Below are 14,529 nucleotides of genomic sequence, written 5' to 3'. Positions count from 1 at the left end.
TATCTGCTGTCTATATTTTGCACTATGGCCCCCTTTTACTAAACCGCAATAGTGGTTTTTAGCGCAGGGAGCCTATGAGTGCCGAGAGCAGCGTGGGGCATTCAGCACAGCTCCCTGCACTAAAAAACACTATCACGGTTTAGTAAAAAGGGCGGGGGTATTTGTCTATTTTTGTATAGTTGTTACTGAGGTAACATTGCATAGAGTAATCTGCCTTGACCTCTTTGAAAAAAAACCCGAATATAAATGATAACTAACATTTTCTCTGCGTACAGTGTGCTTTGTGTTTTTTTTTTAATTTTATTGTTGGTAGATCATTTTGACTTGTCATTTTAAAAGTAGCTCGCAAGCCCAAAAAGTGTGGGCATCCCTGCTGTAAACAGTGGTGTCCGTCCCAGCTTGTGCTCCCTCCGGCGGTTGTTTCACTTCTGGCCGGCTCCCCTGCTCAAAGCCACAGGCATCAGCTCCTCACGCAATCCGCAGCTGCATCGGAAGCATTCCCTCTGATGTCATGTCAGATGGAAGGCTTCCAACGCAGCCGCGGATTGTGTGAGGTGAAGACACCCGCTTCTTTGAGCAGGGGAACTGGCCAGACATGCTGGGTAGGGAAGAGATGTTGCTGCTGCACGGGGAGGGGGGTAGCGGAAGAAATGCTGCACAGGCAAGGGAGAAGAAATGCTGCTGCTACACAGGGGAAGGGGGAGAAATGCTGCTGCACAGGGAAGGGGCGTGAAATGCTGCTGCACAGGGAAGGGGGAGAAATGCTAGTGCTGCACAGGGAAGAGGGTGAGAGAAATGCTGCTGCTGCTGCACAATTGGGGAGAGAGAGGGGAGAAGGAAGACAAGGGAGAGGAACCAGTGATAGAGGAACGAGTGATAGAGCATTGGAACAAGCTTCCAGTACAGGTGATTGAGGCCCGCAGTATCCCAGACTTCAAGAATAAATGGGATACCTATTTGGGATCACTGCGAGAGTCATACCAATGAATAGGGTCGCTAGGATATAGACTTAATAGAGCAGGTCAGAAGAGTTAAGGGGGCCAGTAGACTTAAAAGGGTGGGTTAATGGTATGGGCAGACTTGATGGGCTGTAGCCCTTATCTGCCGTCATCTTTCTATGTTTCTATGTAACCAGAGATGCCAGTCCATGGGAGAGAGGGAAAGGAAAAAAGGAAAGGAGATACCAGACCATGGAGGGGGAGGAAGAGATGCCATGGCATGGGGGGAGGGAAGGGAAGGAGATAGATATCACACCGTGGTGTGGAATGGGAAGGAAGGAAGGAAAGGAGAAGAGAAAGAGAGAGATGCCAAAGCATAGGGGAGACAGAAAAATGGAGAGGGAGTGAAGCTGAAATGAATCATGTGCAAAGGAGAGAAGGGACCCCAGATATACAGTTTATTGAAGGGACATAGAAAGAGGGAAGATGCCATATGGAAGAGAGAGAGGGTGGACAGTAGATGAAAGAGGCAGAAAGAGTGTGGGCAGTAGATGGAAGGGGTAGAGAGAGAGGGCAGAAGCTGGGTGGAAGGGGCAAAGAGAAGGCAGATGTTGCATGGAAGGGAGAGAGGACAAGCGCTGTATAGAAAGAAGAGAGCAAAGAGAAGATGATTAATGCAGAAACGACAAAAGGTAGAAAGATTTTTTTTGTTGCTTTATTTAGAATCAAGTAGTATTGTAACTGTATTGATAAAAGTTTATAAATAGGAAATGGAAATAAGGCAATTTTTTGGACTAAACCCCTTTCCTCAGGACAGGATAGCATAACAGAAGTATACTGTACTGTTCTGAAGAAAGATTTGGCCTCTGAAAGCTAATTGAAAAATGAATTAGTCCAATAAAATGGTATTTTCTTATTTCTCATTATTCATTTTATTTTTATTTGTTAATTTGTAAAGTGGTGATTGTTATGTATCAGTTTTTTCAAATTTACATCTACTGTCTTTATATTTTGCACAGTATTAGGGGACATGTGTCACTATTTTTGTGGTGTTGTATTGTATGCAGAGTCTGGTTTCTTGGTGGTTCAGTTTAACTTTTGTCTACATATTTCTATTTTTAGTTTGCAATTATTCCATATTGGGCGAGGGTGTATCTCTGTTCTGTGTGTATGAAAAGGACATAGTTTTCAATTGGCATTGACTGTGCAGGATCAATTGACTGTGTGGAATCTGGCTTGTTTAGTTTTACAATGTATGTGTTGGTGTTATAGTGCTCACTGCTGTATTTAAGATGCTGCCTTTTCCCAGGTACACTCTTGTTGTGCGATATGTGGATTGTTACTAAAAATCATATTTTTGAAATAGATGGGGGGGGGTCAAAAAGTGATGGGCCCCGGTTGTCACATATGCTAGGTACGCCACTGACTCAAGCATTGAACATCATAAGTTCATGGTGAAACAGATATTTAGAGAAAATCACCCTGACTGATGCTTTTGTTCTGTGAGGTGGTCTGTGGTGAGGTGGGTGGGTTTACTCATTCCTCAAGTTGTTATTGGGCTTGTTTGTTTTTTAAAGATGTAGGGCAAAGATACTTGATACACTTACCTCCCTCTTTTACTAAGGTGTACTAACCGATTAGCACACACTAATCAAATTAGCGCACATTAAACGCAAAGCATATGCATGCGTTAGAGTTTAGCGTATGCTAATTCAATTAGCGCACCTTAGTAAAAGAGGGCCTTAATTTGAGTGTGGTGGTATTCACTCAGCCGTGTCTTGAGTCCACATTTTTTATTTATTGTATTTATTTATTCAATTTTCTATACTGTTCTCCCAGGAGTTGAGGCATTAAGGAGTGAACATGAGGTACAGTGTATCTTGATGTTTGCACGGTATGGGCCAGCTCTTTAGTCTTATGGCTTTCTCTTGTCTGTTGTAGGAAGCACATTTTTCAGCTTCTGTCAGTGCATGCCTTCTAGTGTCAGGTGCCTTGATGGGGAATGATCTGAATGAACAAAGAAGAAACTGCGGAAACAATATCCGTGATGCAGGATTTTATTCAGTCAATCAAAGTGTGTCACAATCAAAGAATTCACATTTTGTTAAAAGTTGTAGACTCAACACGGTCCGTGTTTCAATGAACTGTCTTCTTCAGGGGTTCTAAATAAAATTGTGAGGAATGTCTAGTGGGAATGAGAGTGATTAAATGTGATAAAAGGTGGCAGATGTGAATGATCTGAAAATACTGACCTTGCTTCCCCCAATCTAATTCTGGGAATGCCTTCTGACACTTGGTATAAAAGTCCACATGTGGGCAGTAATCAGAGAACCCTTTTTGGTAGGTAGGTAACACTGTAAATCACAGGTGTCAAAGTCAATCCTCAAGGCCTGCAATTCAGCTGGGTTTTCAGGGTTTCCCCAATATGCATGAGATCTATTAGCATACAATGAAAGCAGTGCATGCAAATAGATCGCATGCATATTCATTGGAGAAATCCTGAAAACCCGACTGGATTTTGGCCCTCAAGGACCGACTTTGACACCCCTGCATGTAAATCATGGAAAGAACTTTGGGAATGACCTTCTTATGCCATCACTCAGTATTTTTTGATGTTGTTGCCAGGAAAGAACAATGATCACAAAGCAAAACACAGCTCATGCTAAAGCAAAATGATATTTGCTGTAATTCTGATTTAATACTCTAACTGAAAGTGGATGTGCAATATTCATTACATTCACATATGTGCTTATCCCATGGGCTTTAAAGAGTATCAGTAGTTCAACACATTGACTTTATCTTAAAGGATTTTGCTGCAGGCATAGAAAAGGAAAGACGTTTTGAAAGTAGAACCCTATGGAGACTAATTTATTCAGTAAACCCAAGTTGACAATACATCTGCAGTTAGCTCTAACAAATAAGGGGAAAAAAGGCCTCAGTGTCTTAGTGGAGTTACATTTCCGCAGTACAGTATTTTGAAGAAATGTATTTTACCTCATAAGCCTTAGAACTGTTCTGTATTCCATAATGTGGAGTGCCAGGGTCTAGGCAAGTATTATGAGCTGGATCTGAAATTTAAAAATGCAAATGTCAGATACAGTAACTATGGAAACAGTAAGCCACTTCATTCCCTAAAACTATTTACACACTTCACACATTCTATCAAGGATGATGCGCAATAATAATAATTAAAAAAAACCTAGCAAAATGCAAGCTAAGGCATGGAATCCAATTTTATTTTCAACAAAAATATACACCACTTTGCTGCTATTGAAAAAGTCCAGGGAAATAATTTTAGAAGTTCTCTCACATTTTAGTTAAACAGACCTCTTTTTCTGTCCAGAATATGCACCGATTCATGTTTATGTTCTGTTGCCAATAGAATGGCAAGGTGTTATTGAACCGAGCATGCCTCTGTGTAAGATAGTGTTCATGGAATTTCTACCCACTGATGTTTCACTCTCTCTGGCATTTCCTAGTACAATTTTCTGCTAAGAAGGGGCTGACCAGAGTTTGGAAAGAAATCTGAGCTTGAGAAATCTGACTACTGAGAGTTTCATGCAAGCCTTGTTCTACCCTACTGTATGTGATGAAAAGATGACTATATAGGAGCATTAAAACCTGGCTAATGGGTGATTTCAGGGTGGGAAATTAAAGTTAGGGGTTTTTTCCACTAAGGGGTCCTTTTACTAAGGTGTGCTAACTGATTTCACACGTGCTAAATCAATTAGCATACGCTAAATCAGTTAGCGCGCCTTAGTAAAAGGACCATTAAGCTGTGGTATAAATGCCCTTAGCTCACCTTTACCTTTTTTTTTTTTTTCATTAATAGCCATGCGCTAAGGACCCCTTACTGCAGGATGCCTGAGTGCATCCCACAGTAAGCACATGCTAGTGCTTACTGCAGCTTAGTAAAAGGATCCCTTAGAAACTTAACTCTGATTTCCCAGCATAAGGTTCCAAATAGGCACTTAAATCGAGGTAAATAAATGGCAGGTTTAAATCTATAAGCATAACTTTTAAGATACTAAATGAAGGTTAGTTCACAGCTGACAAGTTATGGGCCTAAATTTAGCAGCTCCCATTGTTTTGAACATCACTGAGCAAGAAACACGTTCAGCCAGCTGCTATTCAAATTAGTAAAAGTTCTACAGTAACATCCCCCCCCCCCAACAGAACCAGCCTTCCTAGTCACAACTGAATAATGATTCTATCACATTCTTTGTCAGCAAATCAAAGGTCTCAATCAGGATCTACAGGCAGTTCCATCAAGCTACTGAATAGCTAATGAGGAAAACACTCTTGCAATTTCCCTCTCCATCCCCTTCCCATAGACAACCATCTTTCACTCATTCAGCTTGGTAACAGAGGAGGCTCTTGAAAAAAAAAAAAAAAGATCTGAAAAGGCCTATGGCTGACATTATGCCCCCTTGACCCCTGCTCAGCAAAGTTAGTACAGCTACAATCAGAGGTCTCATTAAAAGGGTCACTATCACTGTTAACTCCACTCCTGTGGAGGGGCAGCTACCAATGGTGGTGAATTAAAGCATCATTTTCACAGGGGGCGCCAGCACCTCTCTTCCTGTTCACCCCCCCAGTATACATCTTTAAATGTTCACTGGCGTGAGCAGCATCTTCCAACTTGCTGTTTGCGCCGGCCTCGGCTCCCTTCTGATGTCACTTCCTGGTTGGTGGAACAGGATGTAATTTCAGAAGGGAGCTGAGGCCTGCGTGAGCAGCAGGTAGAAGATGCTACTCACACTGGCAACCATTTCAAGAGGTGCGTGGGTGGGCGCTCAAGTGACAGAGAAGAATTGAGGGGGAGCACACGGTGTGGCGATGCCGGGCGCCAACCTTCCTCACTGTGCCACTGGTTACCAACAACACTAAAAATGGCTGTGATGACTCCCTACTTTCATAACCAGAACAAGCTTGAAAACTACTGGACAGTTTCTAACATTCCTTTTCTGGCAAAGCTTATAGAAAAGACAATTTGCATTCAACTCAACAACTAGCTCAATTAAAGTAACCTGCTACACCCATGTCAATCTGGCTTCAGACTTGAATATGGAATGGAGACCATGCTTGATGACCGCCACAGAAACCACAACAAGAGATGCACCTTGATGTAAGTGTTGTTGTATTTTTAGGCAACCTCTGACACGGTGGACCACGTCATGCTTAAATGGTTGGTGGAAATAGGTATTGGTTTTATATAGTTCAAATCCTATTTGTCAGACAGACAACAATCAGTTCTGTTCATCAACAGCATAGCCTCAACTTGGTCACTGAACTGTGGGGCACCAACAGAGATCCATATGATCATCCGTTTTGTTTAATATGTACTTGACGCATCTAGCTAAGATGTTTCAGTTGATGGACATAAAGTTCTATGTCTTAGCTAATAATGTGCAGCCAGTCATAGCCATCAAACCAGATCTACCCACATCATAGAGTAAATTTACTGCCTATGTAACAGCAACAAATTTTGCCTAAGCCCATGCACAATAGAGATTTTGTGAGGTCCTAACATAAGCAAACAATGTGATACCCCATCAGAAGTAACCCTCACACTCAGAGGGGCTATGCTGAACTCATATACAGGCAGTCCCTGAGTTATAGACACCCAACTTAAGTATGACTCAAACTTAAGAACATGGTTGCAGCTTCATTTGATTTCACTGAGTAGATTTTTTCAGTGGCATAGACTCCTACACTTCTCCTACAGCAGATTCAGGAATGATGAATGGCCACATTAAGAACAGTGTGTGGTTGTGCATACTGTACCTTAGAGGGAACACTGGACAGTTGGACCTTTTGTCAGCTGGAAGCAGAGGTAGCAGCAAGAATCTTAAAATCTACAAGTTCTGAGTTGTATACAAATCCAACATAAGAACAGCTTTAAAAGCATAACTCGTTCTTAACCCAGGGACTGTCTTACTTCTGCTTCAGGAAGCAGGTGAAAGTAAAAGTCTAGCTCTTTTACTAAGTCATGTGGCAACTAAATAAACACCCTGTATCTGGACTGGCTTACTACACAGGGGGTAATTCTCTACAGATTGTCTAAAGTTGAGTGCTGGGATGATGTGCACTGAACAGCAATTCTGTAATACTAGTGTAAGTCCAAAGTTGCATACCTAATTTTAGGCGGAAGCACCTATGCAAGCCAAATGGCTGATGTAATTGCTCACACCTAATTGAGGGCAGTTTTATAACCCATGCATGTAAGTGCTAGGCATGCCCTTGACCAATCCATGACCCTCCAAGGTCCACACAACACTGCAGATGTATGTTTTTTGCAATTTGCTGAATACTTAGACTGATTGATACACAGCCAGTATCGTTTTTGTAGGCAGCTGCTGATTTAGAGAATTTGGCCCCTGTGTGCAACTGCCTTGCATTCTCTGCCATGCTTATTCTATTCCATTCTTTCTTGGTCCTCAACTTGATTATTTAGTTTCACATAATTTTATTATTTCCAAGATAATAAGAACAATGCAACAAAATATGAAAATATTCTGAAACAATGTTGAGTATACAGTGGTGCCTCACACAACAAACTTAATTGGTTCCAGGAGCAAGTTTGTTATGCGAAAAGTTCGTTATGTGAAACGCGTTTTCCCATAACAATACATGTTAAAAAAAAATAATTTGTTCTGTAGCATAAAATATGCTAAGATGACATAAAAAAAGATAAATTTTTGGTTATTATTTTTATCTAGATACATCTAAAAACATAATTGTTTTTTAAAACAACACACATTTTTTAAATTTAAAGACAGACTAAGTAGAGTCTAATTTTACAGTGAGAGAGGGCAGAGTCTCAGCGGCAAAAACTGGACTTAACTGTTCATTTTTTTTTTTTTTTCTACCGTGTTTCCCCGATGATAAGGCACGGCCATCAAATAAGACAGCCCCCCCTTTTTAGAAAAAAAATGTAAAATAAGGCACCCCCCGCCAAATAAGCCACACCACCGATACCTGCGCTTACCCGAATCGGGTGGTACTGTGGGTGACTCCGTGTGGTCCCTGGCACCCCCGACACGATCGGGGCAAGAGGGAGCTCAAGCCCTCTTGCCCCCCCGACTCCCCGACACGATCGGGGCAAGAGGAGCTCAAGCCCTCTTGCCCCCCCGACTCCCCGACACGATCGGGGCAAAAGGGAGCTCAAGCCCTCTTGCCCCCCCGACTCCCCGACACGATCGGGGCAAAAGGGAGCCCAAGCCCTCTTGCCCCGCCGATTCCCCCACTCCCCGACAATATCGGGCCAGGAGGGAGCCCAAGTCCTCCTGGCCACGGCGACCCCCTAACCCCACCCTGCACTACATTACGGGCAGGAGGGATCCCAGGCCCTCCTGCCCTCGACGCAAACCCCCCCTCCCCTAACGACGCCCCCCCCAAGAACCTCCGACCGCCCCCCCAGCCGACCCGCGACCCCCTGGCCGACCCCCACGACACCCCCAACCCCCTTCCCCGTACCTTTCTGTAGTTGGCCGGACAGACGGGAGCCAAACCCGCCTGTCCGGCAGGCAGCCAACGACGGAATGAGGCCGGATTGGCCCATCGTCCCAAAGCTCCGCCTACTGGTGGGGCCTAAGGCGCCTGGGCCAATCAGTAGGCGGAGCTTTGGGACGGATGGGCCAATCCGGCCTCATTCCGTCGTTGGCTGCCTGCCGGACAGGCGGGGTTTGGCTCCCGTCTGTCCGGCCAACTACAGAAAGGTACGGGGAAGGGGGTTGGGGTGTCGTGGGGTCGGCCAGGGGGGGTCGCGGGTCGGCTGGGGGGGGCGGTCGGAGGTTCTTGGGGGGGGCGGTCGTTGGGGGGAGGGGGGGTTTGCGTCGAGGGCAGGAGGGCCTGGGATCCCTCCTGCCCGTAATGTAGTGCAGGGTGGGGTTAGGGGGTCGCCGTGGCCAGGAGGACTTGGGCTCCCTCCTGGCCCGATATTGTCGGGGAGTTGGGGAATCGGCGGGGCAAGAGGGCTTGGGCTCCTTTTTGCCCCGATCGTGTCGGGGAGTCGGGGGGGCAAGAGGGAGCCAGGCAGAGAGGGCAGTTAAGCGCAGTGCCTGCGCGGAAGGATGCAGCTCGGGCGACTTCGTTGTGTGAAACGAAGTTCGTTGTACGAATCAAGACATAAAGTTCGTTGTGCGCAGCGTGCGCTGTGCGAGGCGTCCGTTGTGTGAGGCACCACTGTACATTTAAGATGTATAAATAGGCTGCAATATAAGAAACTGAACACAAATAAAGGGACGAACAATGGAGACAAACAAAACAACTAGCTAGAGACAAAGACATTAAAGGCCTGATTCTCTAAAGCAGAGTTCCTTAACTTTTTCAAGCCAAGCACACTTCCCCCTCTATATTCGCAGTTTCGTTGTCAGGGTTTTGTTTATTGTGGTTTTTCGTGCATAAGCTCCGTAACCAAATTTATGTCAAAGGAAGCTCCCCAGTGATGCAAAGAGAAAAATCGATCCTCTCAGCATTGTACAAAGGAAATCGTGGCACTTTCTTGACAGGAACAGGTAATTTTATTTGCGGTTTTGTGTCTTTTTTGGGGCTTTTTACAGAAAAACAGTGAATAACATACAAAAAGTTATTCGCGTTTTTTTCTGTATTCGCAGTCATGCTGATCCCCTATCTCCGCGAATATGGAGGGGGAAGTGTACTCCCTAAGCCTAGCCAACACCAACCGGCCCAAGCTCCGCCCAAACTCACTCCATCCTCTCCCAGCAGCAGGAACAGCACGTGTAGTCATTTACACGCTGCACGTGGCTGACCCACAATCCTTCCCTCTGACGTCAATTATGATGTCAGAGAAAAGACTGCGGGTCAGCTATGCAGCATGTGAGTTGCTGCCTACGTCCCTGCTTCTGGAAGAGGATAGAGCGAGTCCGGCTCTGACAAATTAGCAGGGACGGCTTCGGGGGTGGTGTGGTGGGCGTTCAGACAGGCAGAGAGGGATCGCCGGCAGCAGCTTCAGCAGTGGGTCATTTCTATAAATGTCTAATCTGGGATCACTGCTGTTGCTACTAGATGTGACAAACCCCCTACTAACCACAACTTTTCTGTTTCACAGAGCTGGAAGGGTCTGGTTAATATTCACTCTGCTGAAAATGAAAGGCAGAGTTTTATGTGAATCACTTTCATTCTGCTTGCTTTAGTGTCTATCTCGGTTTCTCCTCCTCTCTAGAGAATAACACGGGGACAGAATTAGTCCCTGTCCCCGCGGTTAACAGCGGGAAACCATCCCGTATTATTCTTTAGTGTCTTATCTGAACCTCTGTCCTTCTACACCAGCATTCTTCAATGCAAAGCTTGAGGGTCAGTAGCTGTGTCCATTGATACTCTGATTCTTCCCTGTCTCCTTAAAGAATGACATGAAGTAAAAATTATCCATTACATTTACATCACACCCAGGTTCATAGTCAGATGCGCGCAAGACAAAAGCGCGAGGACAAACAAGTGAGACAAGTGAGCGCAAGACAAGTGAGCGACAGGACAAGTGAGCGTGAGACATCTAAGCGCAAGACACTTCAGCGCGAATGATTTCAAGTAAAAAGCACGAGCATGACATCTGAGTGCAAGACAACTGAGTGTTGACAACTGAGCACAAGACAACTGAGAGTTGACATCCATGCGCAAGACAACTGAGCGCAAGACAAGCGAGCACCGGCCATGCGGTTTTGTCCCCGTCACCAGACAATAGCGTGCAGAATCCCTCGTTGATCTCTGTTATAGTGTTCTAGTGTCTATTCCTCTGAGACGCTAGCGAAGGGAGGGTGGGCTCTTCTGAGCAGGGAAAGCAATCACAAAGACACTAGCGAAGGGAAACCAATCACAAAGATGCTAGCGAAGGGAGGGCGGGCTCTTCCGAGCAGGGAAAGCAATCACAAAGATGCTAGCGAAGGGAAACCAATCACAAACACACTAGCTTGGCGCAGTTATGTTGCTCTGTTATCTTTGCGCTCATTTGTCTGCTCCCATTTGTCTTTGCGCTCATTTGTCTGTGCAATTTTGTCTGCGCTCTGTTGTCTAGCGCTCATTTGTCTTCGCGCTCACTTGACTTTTCGCTCAATTGACATGCGCTGAGTTGTCTTGCACGCATTAGACTTGCCACCTCACACCCACCCAAATCCCGTTTGCATGTTCTTTCTAAATGACATTTAAGCCTATTATTGAACCTACCCTTCTGCTATTTGCTAGAGCTGCCAGGCTGATTGTCCAAGCCTGCAAGCTCATCTCCTAGCTTGGCTCCCTATTAGTTCCCTCCTATGCCAGTGTATCGCAAACTGTGTGCCTCCTGAGATTTCAGGTGTGCTGCAACACACTGGCGAGGAAGAGTCATCTGAACCAGCTGATTGCCTTCAGGACGTGGCCCTAGCAGCGAGAGGCATGTCCTGTAGGCAGTCAGCTGGCACAGATGACTCTCCTCCTCACCAGCGTCTCTCCTCCTCTCACCATACCTCCCCTCCTCCCAGATCCATCCACCAAAGCGGCCAAATGGGCCTCCGCGCACTTCCCGGTGCCTTCTGGCTGGAGTACTGCATTTAGTGTGCCGCTGGCCGGAAAGTTTGCAACACACTGTCCTATACTCTAGCTCTGTGAGGCCATATAAGACTTTCTTTCTCATTCTATGAAGTTTGTTGATCACATACAACAGGTGTATTTTTTCTTAAACTTCATATTATGCAAGGAAAATACGTGTAAATCATTCTGAGATGTCATGCCATATTAGTCAAATGTGATCAAGAAGTTTCAACGCAAGTCAGTTGTATAATGCTAAGCATTAGAATGCATAACTAACTAATTTACAAAGGAGATTTTAAAGGCTTCATGACTCAGACAGCTGGAAACCTAAGACATGACATTTTGTATTAATGCGGCACTTGAGCAATTGAGGCAGTTTCATCTTCATTATCATTATACAAATGCTAATGGGAGCATGAAAGAACTCTAGAAGAAATCTGTAGCAAACCAATCTTTCAATAACAGAATTAGGAATGGTGACTCAAACAAATCAAACACGGAAGGTGTTCCACGGTACAAACACTTTTCGTGATATATATCATGACAAAGTTACCGTCATTTAAAACTATTGCTCTCTACTGGAATAATAACTTATAGTTAATAAAATTCAATGCAATATGGCAAAGAATATTCTGAAGCCATGGCACGCATTATCAGTTTACAGAAGTTGCTGTAACACAATAGCAGTGCAAGTAATTGCAGTAATGTTTCCACTAGGGCGGGAGTTCTAACCCCTACCAACAATGAAAACATAATGGCCAGATGTGTCAAGCAGCCATCGCACTGGTTTGGGCTGGTTGTTACTGTTATTGCAAAGTTTAGAGATGAGACGCGATAGTGGGCCTGGGAATTGAGACCCAAAAAGCAAGACAACAAAGCCTAGAGTAGCTCTATCAGTAGAGAATGCAAAGGTTTAATATACTAGCCAAATTTAAACATGCTAGGGAGAGGGATATATTTATTTATTATTTTATTTATTTATTCAATTTTCTATATCGTTCTCCCAGGGGAGCTGAGAACGGTTTTATATGCATTTATTCAGGTACTCAAGCAGTTTTCCCCTCTCTCTCCCAGCGGGCTCCCAATCTATCTAACGTACCTGGGGCAATGGGGGAGATTAAGTGACTTGCCCAGGGTCACAAGGAGCAGTGTGGTTTTGAACCCACAACCTCAGGGTGCTGAGGCTGTAGCTTTAAACCACTACACCACACTCTCCCATAGAGACTCTCCCACACTCTCCCATAGAGACATGATAGAAAAATGTTAGGGGGTGGCTTTCTTGGTAATGGTTTTGATATCACCATTTATATGCTTATCTACCCCAAGAGATACTAAATTAGAAAGAAAGATACTAAATGGACTGAATGGGCTAATGCAGTCTCGTCTGCTGTCATCAATATTTTAATGAATATTTAGATTATAAATCTAATCAAAGTAGAAGCCTACCATGTTACTGTGTCGGGGAACTCTACTAAGCAGTAATTAAAGCGTATCACTAATGTTCTATTTTAATGCAATCCATTTTGGGCTCTACTAAACTGTAGCAAGTCGTTTAGTAAATCCAGCAGATGCTCCTGGTTGTGGCAATGTGTTTCCCAGTGCCCATGCATTCCACGGACAGCTGAAGCAGCCATTTCACAAAGCTACTGTATATGGTGAAATATTGAAAGAGTAAACCCTGCAAGTTATACGTACGTGTTAAGTGGCGACACTTATAAGTTATCATTCTGCAACTTACAGATGTAAGTTATACGTATGTGCATACCTACCAAATCTACACATACACTGATTAGAAATAAGCAACTATGATCTTTATTTTTATTTATTAATTTTAGAGGGCACAAAAAACTGTGAAGAATTCAGAGTTCTCTTAATCCCTCCTATGAAGGGCTAGCTGAAACAAGCACTGTTTAAAAAACATATACTATGGTCTAGTGCAGTGATTTCCAACCCTGTCCTGGAGGACCACCAGGCCAGTCGGGTTTTCAGGATAGCCCTAATGAATATGCATGAGAGAGATCTGAGATCTGCATATGATGGAGGTGCCAGGCATGCAAATCTGCTTCATGCATATTCATTAGGGCTATCCTGAAAACCCGACTGGCCTGGTGGTCCTCCAGGACAGGGTTGGGAACCTCTGGTCTAGTGCTGTGGTAGGTAATTCCGGTCCTCGCAAGCCGGAGCCAGGTCAGGTTTTCAGGATATCTACAATAAATATGCATGAGACAGATTTGCATCTCAAGGAGGCAGTGCATGCAAATCCATCTCATACATATTCATTGTGGCTATCCTGAAAACCTGACCTGGCTCTGGCTCTCGAGGACCGGAATTGCCTATCCCTGGTCTAGTGGGTTTCAAATAGGTGGGATCTCCAGTCATTCCTGCTCCTTCTGGTACTGTGTTCAAAATACTGCAGCTTTATGGCCTGATGCGCCCAGGACAGTAAAATAACACTGCTTGCAAGGTTGACTGCAAACAGCATTGTTCTTGAATCAAAGTACATGTACTAAGCTTCAAATTAAAGTGCGGCAAAAGCACACCGTAAAAACTATCCCCCTAAATCTTTCACTTGTTCTTTATGAAATATTTGCAAACAATGTATATTCTTTGCTAATAGTCCCCCCCCACCTCTTTTACAAAATCGCAGTAGTGGCAGCTGTGCAGCAAATGCTCCGATGCCCATTAAACCCCTATGGCTGTCGGAGTGATTACTATAGCAGCAGAAAGGAGCCCATTATTCACAACTTTTCAATCTATCTTTTCAGTTAGAAAATGATATGAAACGACATAGGAAACCTGATTGAGCTGTCTTCTGTCTTTTCCAATGAGTGTGCATCCTTAGCAATAATTACCTATACATGTTGGTTGAATTCCACCCCATGTACCATCTGCTTGGCAAACTCTCCTTGAAGATCCTACCAGTATAAAAGGTGGTTTGCATTGAAAAGATACTTCTGATTTATATGTAAAACTTTTTCCATTCAGTCGTCCCTCAGCTGGAGTCCCAGGGTTTCCACAAAACACGGCTATTAAAAACAAGGATACAAAATTACATACATAAGAGACA

At 44.3% G+C, this 14,529-nt stretch overlaps 1 protein-coding gene across 1 annotated transcript in view; it reads right to left on the bottom strand.

Moving 5' to 3' along the window:
* Nucleotides 1-14,529, bottom strand: part of CSMD1 (CUB and Sushi multiple domains 1) — a 2,397,241-nt gene that overhangs the window by 109,089 nt on the left and 2,273,623 nt on the right. The window contains exons 61-62 of the mRNA XM_033936341.1: nucleotides 14,315-14,488; nucleotides 3,933-4,006 (exon numbers count right to left, since the gene is read on the bottom strand). Coding sequence (XP_033792232.1) covers nucleotides 3,933-4,006; nucleotides 14,315-14,488 — 248 coding nt within the window. The remainder of the gene's footprint in view (nucleotides 1-3,932; nucleotides 4,007-14,314; nucleotides 14,489-14,529) is intronic.

The sequence above is a fragment of the Geotrypetes seraphini genome, chromosome 3, assembly GCF_902459505.1.
Source record: "Geotrypetes seraphini chromosome 3, aGeoSer1.1, whole genome shotgun sequence".
NCBI lineage: Eukaryota > Metazoa > Chordata > Amphibia > Gymnophiona > Dermophiidae > Geotrypetes > Geotrypetes seraphini.
The sequence above is the reverse complement of the archived record's forward strand: the minus strand, read 5'-3'. Positions and strand labels throughout refer to the sequence as shown.